General features: G+C 39.9%; 1 protein-coding gene across 1 annotated transcript; it reads left to right on the plus strand.

The window, feature by feature from the left end:
* The first annotated feature begins 323 nt into the window (after positions 1-323).
* LOC140882811 (phytochrome B-like) lies at positions 324-5,841 on the plus strand. Its single transcript, XM_073289018.1, has 4 exons — positions 324-2,812; positions 3,161-3,968; positions 4,249-4,542; positions 5,061-5,841. The coding sequence occupies exons 1-4, from the start codon at positions 673-675 to the stop codon at positions 5,278-5,280; spliced, it is 3,462 nt and encodes a 1,153-aa protein (XP_073145119.1). The 5' UTR covers positions 324-672; the 3' UTR covers positions 5,281-5,841.
* Positions 5,842-6,210: the final 369 nt, after the last annotated feature.

Genomic DNA, 6,210 nt, shown 5'->3' on the forward strand with positions numbered 1-6,210 from the left:
TTTTGATATACGGTCTCTACAGTTTTTAAACATTGTTTAAAATTATAGAGTTATAAAGTATACTTAATTTTTAAACGGATTTATTTAACTAAATAATCCTCGTTTGACCATGATTTAGAAATATATCCTTCTCGATTTTTCTCTTTGTTTTGTTTTTGCATTTTCTTTGTATTTAAAGATTATTTTGCAAATTTTTTTAATTCAAAATTCGATTACAACAATTCATTACTAATAAAAAAAATAAAGAAATGATATTGAGTCAGGGGTCCCCAATTTAAGTCGCTTTGACAATTGAAAGTAAATCGCACCAACCCACCCACGTAGACCTATTTGCTTTCCCTTTTTCCTCGGTTCCTTCTTGCTGTATAAATAATATATATCAGCAATGGCGTCATTCGAGTAAATTTTCCATTTTTACTTCACTTGTCGGGCGAAATAATTCATGCAAATACCCCCCCACACCTCAACAACATTAACAAGTTGTCTTTTTGGGATTTTGTATCTGTCTTTTTTTTTCGAGCGAGATGGGATTGAGCGCTAGTTGTTTGATGAAATTGCCGATCCAGGAAGCGGAGCAACGGGAGACTTTGGCACTCAAATAACTTCTGTTTACCTTTCTGGGTTCTTGCTGATGTCTTCTTGAAATCACGGCAGGCCAGTATCGTGCAGATAATGTCAGCAGAAATGAGTGCGTCAGCAAGCAGGGAAACGCATTCTGAGAATAGACGCAATTCCCAAGCTTTTAATCAAGCTCAATCATCGAGTGGGGGTAGTCATCGTCGCCAGAATTACAATGTCCATAATGCATCCAGCATGAACAGGGTTGGTGATTCAGCGAGTAAAGCTGTGGCGCAGTACACAACGGATGCAAGGCTTCACGCTGTTTTCGAGCAATCTGGTGAGTCTGGGAAATCTTTTGATTACTCGCAGAGTGTTAAGGCTTCTAATCAATCTGTTTCCGAGGAGCAGATCACTGCTTATTTGTCGAAAATACAGCGCGGCAGCCTCATCCAACCTTTTGGCTGTATGATAGCCGTGGATGAATCGGATTTTCGTGTGATAGCTTACTCTGAGAATGCTCGGGAAATGCTGGGCTTGATGCCTCAGTCAGTCCCTAGTCTCGAGAAGCTGGACATTCTTTCAATTGGGACTGATGTAAGGGCCCTTTTTACCCCCTCGAGCTCGGTTTTGCTAGAGAGGGCATTTGGGGCGCGGGAGATCACGCTATTGAATCCTGTTTGGATTCACTCGAAAAATTTAGGGAAGCCGTTTTATGCAATTTTGCATAGGATAGATGTTGGTATTGTAATTGATTTAGAGCCTGCGAGGAGTCAGGACCCCGCCCTTTCGATTGCGGGTGCTGTCCAGTCACAGAAGCTCGCTGTGAGGGCTATTTCCCATTTGCAGTCGCTACCCGGTGGGGATATTAAGCTGTTATGTGACACAGTTGTTGAGAGTGTGAGGGACCTCACTGGATATGATCGGGTTATGGTCTATAAATTTCACGAGGATGAGCATGGTGAGGTTGTGGCAGAGTGTAAGAGGCCGGATTTGGAGCCGTATATTGGTTTACATTACCCTGCCACGGACATTCCCCAGGCTTCCAGGTTTTTGTTTAAGCAAAATAGGGTAAGAATGATCGCTGACTGTCATGCCACCCCAGTTAAGGTCATCCAGGATGAGGCATTGATGCAGCCCTTGTGTTTGGTGGGTTCAACGCTTAGGTCTCCTCATGGTTGCCATGTTCAATATATGGCAAATATGGGGTCAATTGCATCATTGACATTGGCTGTTATAATCAATGGAAATGATGAAGATGGTGTTGGAGGAAGAAATTCAATGAGGCTGTGGGGCTTAGTTGTTGGCCATCACACTTCAGCCAGATGCATTCCTTTCCCACTTCGATATGCCTGCGAGTTCCTAATGCAAGCATTTGGGCTTCAACTGAATATGGAATTACAATTGGCATCGCAAGTTTCTGAGAAACGTGTTTTGAAGACACAGACATTGCTGTGTGATATGCTACTTCGAGATTCGCCCACTGGAATTGTTACACAGAGCCCAAGTATCATGGACCTTGTCAAGTGTGATGGGGCTGCACTGTACTACCAAGGGAAGTATTATCCTCTGGGTATCACTCCTTCCGAGGCACAGATAAAGGATATTGTGGCATGGCTGTTGGCATTCCATGGGGACTCAACTGGTTTGAGCACTGACAGTCTAGCTGATGCAGGGTATCCTGGGGCAGCTTCTCTAGGGGATGCAGTTTGTGGAATAGCCGTTGCATGCATCACTTCAAGGGATTATTTGTTCTGGTTCCGTTCCCATACTGCTAAAGAGATCAAGTGGGGTGGAGCAAAGCATCATCCCGATGACAAAGACGACGGACAGAGGATGCATCCCCGCTCTTCATTTAAGGCATTTCTGGAAGTTGTCAAGAGCCGGAGTTTGCCATGGGATAATTCAGAAATGGATGCAATTCACTCATTGCAGCTAATTTTAAGAGATTCATTTCTACATGCTGATGGAAGCACTTCCAAGGCTGTTGTGCAGGCACAGGTGGAGGACATAGTGGTACAAGGGATGGATGAACTCAGTTCTGTTGCCAGAGAAATGGTTAGATTAATCGAGACTGCAACAGCTCCTATATTTGCTGTTGATGTTGAAGGCCGCATTAATGGTTGGAATGCAAAAGTTGCAGAGTTGACGGGACTATCTGTTGACGAAGCGATGGGAAAGTCCTTGGTTCACGATCTCTTACTCAATGAATCAAAAGAAACTGCTGAAAAGCTTCTGTTAAATGCTCTAAAAGGTGCACTTCTGTTCTATTTTAGAAACATAATAGACACACACAATGCGAATGCACGATGTACTGTATGTTTTTTTAAAACTTTTTATGGAAAATATTTTAATGACTGGTAAGTTATTTAAAATATAAAACAAAATCTGAGGCACCTAATTAATGGAGACAGAAAATATATTTAAAATGTTTTTAACTAATATGATTTATCATGAAGTGTAGCACATGTATATTGGGAACAGAAAGTTATTATATATAGATATATAAACACACCTCAAGGTTAGAGCCTTTAAATTAAACGACACCCTTCGATTACCACAAAAGGTTTGTATTAACTCATAGAATGAATAATTAATACAGGTGAGGAAGATAAAAATGTAGAATTACGGCTGAGGACATTTGGCTCTGAACATCTTACGAAAGCTGTATTTGTGGTGGTCAATGCTTGCACTAGCAAGGACCATACAGATAATATAGTTGGTGTATGTTTCGTCGGTCAGGATGTTACTGGGCAGAGAGTGGTGATGGACAAGTTCATTCACATTCAGGGTGATTACAAGGCAATTGTACACGGTCCCAACCCGCTAATTCCGCCTATATTTGCTTTGGATGAGAACACCTGTTGCTCTGAGTGGAACACTGCTATGGAAAAGCTTACTGGGTGGAATAGACGGGATGTAATGGGGAAGATGCTAGTTGGGGAAGTATTTGGTGGTTTCTGTCAGCTCAAGGGCCCTGATTCTATGACAAAATTCATGATTGTCTTGCACAACGCAATTGGAGGCCAAGATACTGACAAGTTCCCATTTTCTTTTTTTGATAGAAATGGGAACTATGTGCAAGCTCTCTTGACTGCAAATAAGAGGGTAAATATGGATGGTCACATTATTGGAGCTTTTTGTTTCTTGCAGATTGCAAGCCCTGAACTGCAGCAATCTCTGAGCATGCAAAGGCTACAGGAAAAGAAGTGCGATTCAAAGATGAAAGAGCTGGCCTATATTCTTCATGAAATAAAAAATCCATTGAATGGTTTACGTTTCACCAACTCCCTCCTTGAAGCCACAAATTTAACAGAAGACCAAAAGCAGTTGCTTGAGACCAGTGCTGCTTGTGAGAAGCAAATGTTAAAAATAATGAAGGATGTTGACCTGGAAAACATTGAGAATGGGTACAGTTGTTCAACTTTACACTTGGAAATATGTTCTCTTTATAACGACTCTTGATATATATTTATTTAACTTGGATAAAAACAATCATTTTTTAAACTTTAAGGCATGCAGAGTTTGCTCGTTAAATGAAATTCATAAAACATTTGAACTTATTAAATGAAATTCCTATAATAATTGACAGCTCTCACAAATTTAAATTCCGGGGAGATGGAGCGTTGTATTTTTAATCATTCTGTCGCTGATCTGGTAACGATTTAACCAAAGCTTATTTTCTGGTAGTTCTCTGGAGCTGGAGAAAGTAGAATTTGTGCTTGGGAATGTAATAGATGCTGTTGTTAGCCAAGTCATGTTGTTTTTTAGAGAACGAGGTTTGCAATTGATCCATGATATACCCGAGGAAGTCAAGACACTGGCAGTATATGGCGATCAATTTAGAATTCAACAGGTCCTTGCTGATTTTTTACTAAACATGGCGTGGTACGCACCATCACCAGAAGGATGGGTAGAAATTCAACTTAGACCAAGTATGAAGCAAATTTCTGATGGAATAACCACAGCACAAATTGAATTCAGGTAAACTATTCCCATGTGCATATATATATGTGTGTGTGTGTATAATTATTCCCATATTTGCTACTTCAAAAAATTAGGCGCCGAACATCTTCCTTATCTGTGCTGGTTTTTAGATAGAGTAAAGAAGTTCCTATAATATCCTTATCATGTTCAATTTTACGGGCCCTTAAATACGAATCTGTTCATGCAATCATCAATCATGTATACAAATTATGGAAATGTTTTACTCTTACTGCGGTAACCAAACCATAATCAATAGCATAATAGTAATGGTCCATACGCCAAACTAAAGTTGTTCCTTTCTTGCCATTGAAGGAGGTGAAACCAATCATATTACCTGTAGTCACAATTTTTCTATCTGCTAGTCTCCGAGTTTCTTTAAACTGTTAGTTCCACTTTCTTTCAACATATTTGATTTTTGATTAATAGAGTGGTGTCTTCCTACAACATTTTAAAATTGAGACATCCATTAAATTTCTAAAATCATATGCCTTGGTTAATGCTTTACCATTTTGAAGGATCGTGTGCCGAGGTGAAGGTCTTCCAGCCGAACTGGTCAAAGACATGTTCCACAGCAGTCGATGGATGACTCAGCAAGGCCTGGGCCTTAGCATGTGCAGAAAAATTTTGAAGCATATGAATGGTGAAGTTCAATATATCAGAGAGTCCGAAAGATGCTATTTCCTCATCATTCTTGATCTCCCAGTACCACGGAGTTCCTTGACAAATACACGCTGATGTTCGGCTACGAGTAAGGTTTCATCTTTCCAGCATTCATCAAGATGCCAGACAACACCAATATTTAAGTTTTACCTCGAGACACCTTCCAGGGAACCTGTAAGGAGATCTGTTCTGAATCTTTCGTCCTACCAAGTTGAATAATGGATGTCCCATGATATTCATATGGAGTGTCTGAACTTTTCTCCCGCAATTTCGTACTGTTTCTTGATCGATCAAGTCACTATGAGATCCCAAGGCAACCTCCACTGTACCTAAAAAGGAAGGAATTTCGATGGGATAACGGGTGTGTTTTACAACTGATCTTAAGATCCTGAATGGTGTACTCCTGCAATAAACTCCAATGACCGGAGGGAGAGATAGTTACTAATTTGTCGTCCTTTGTACTGAACCTGTGAAGCTTATGTACTCATGCACTAATCTGTCGAGGTAGGTAAATTCTGAATTTTTACTGCTTTTCAGATACTCTTATCTCCGTTCCTCTTTCTGTAGATATTGTCATATTTTATGAGCTCATGTACCATTCAGGAACTGCATAGTTATTTACTGAATGAATAAATCTTCCATTTTGCAGCTTGCTACCTTATGTTTAATTGGTTATCTTTATGCAAGTTTGTATTCATAAAATTGTTCTTTATTTGTCAATCTTAGTTATTGATGTTTCTCCTCTAAAAAAAAAAGGTTATTGATGTTTCAAGAGAACCCAGAGTTCTCACGATAATTAACCAAAACCCGATCAAGCTCGTGGTTCGATTAATCAAGTCACACCGCACCACTTTGGGAACTTTTAAGCGAACCCCGAGTCATCATGTGCATTGAGCACATGCACGTCCCTTGACAATGGCAAGTTGCCAAAAATGAATTTTGTTTTGAGTAGATGGATCATCATGGATGTTTGATGAAATATATATTACTATTTAATGAAAAGAA

Source organism: Henckelia pumila, chromosome 1, assembly GCF_033568475.1.
Source record: "Henckelia pumila isolate YLH828 chromosome 1, ASM3356847v2, whole genome shotgun sequence".
Classification (NCBI taxonomy): Eukaryota; Viridiplantae; Streptophyta; class Magnoliopsida; order Lamiales; family Gesneriaceae; genus Henckelia; species Henckelia pumila.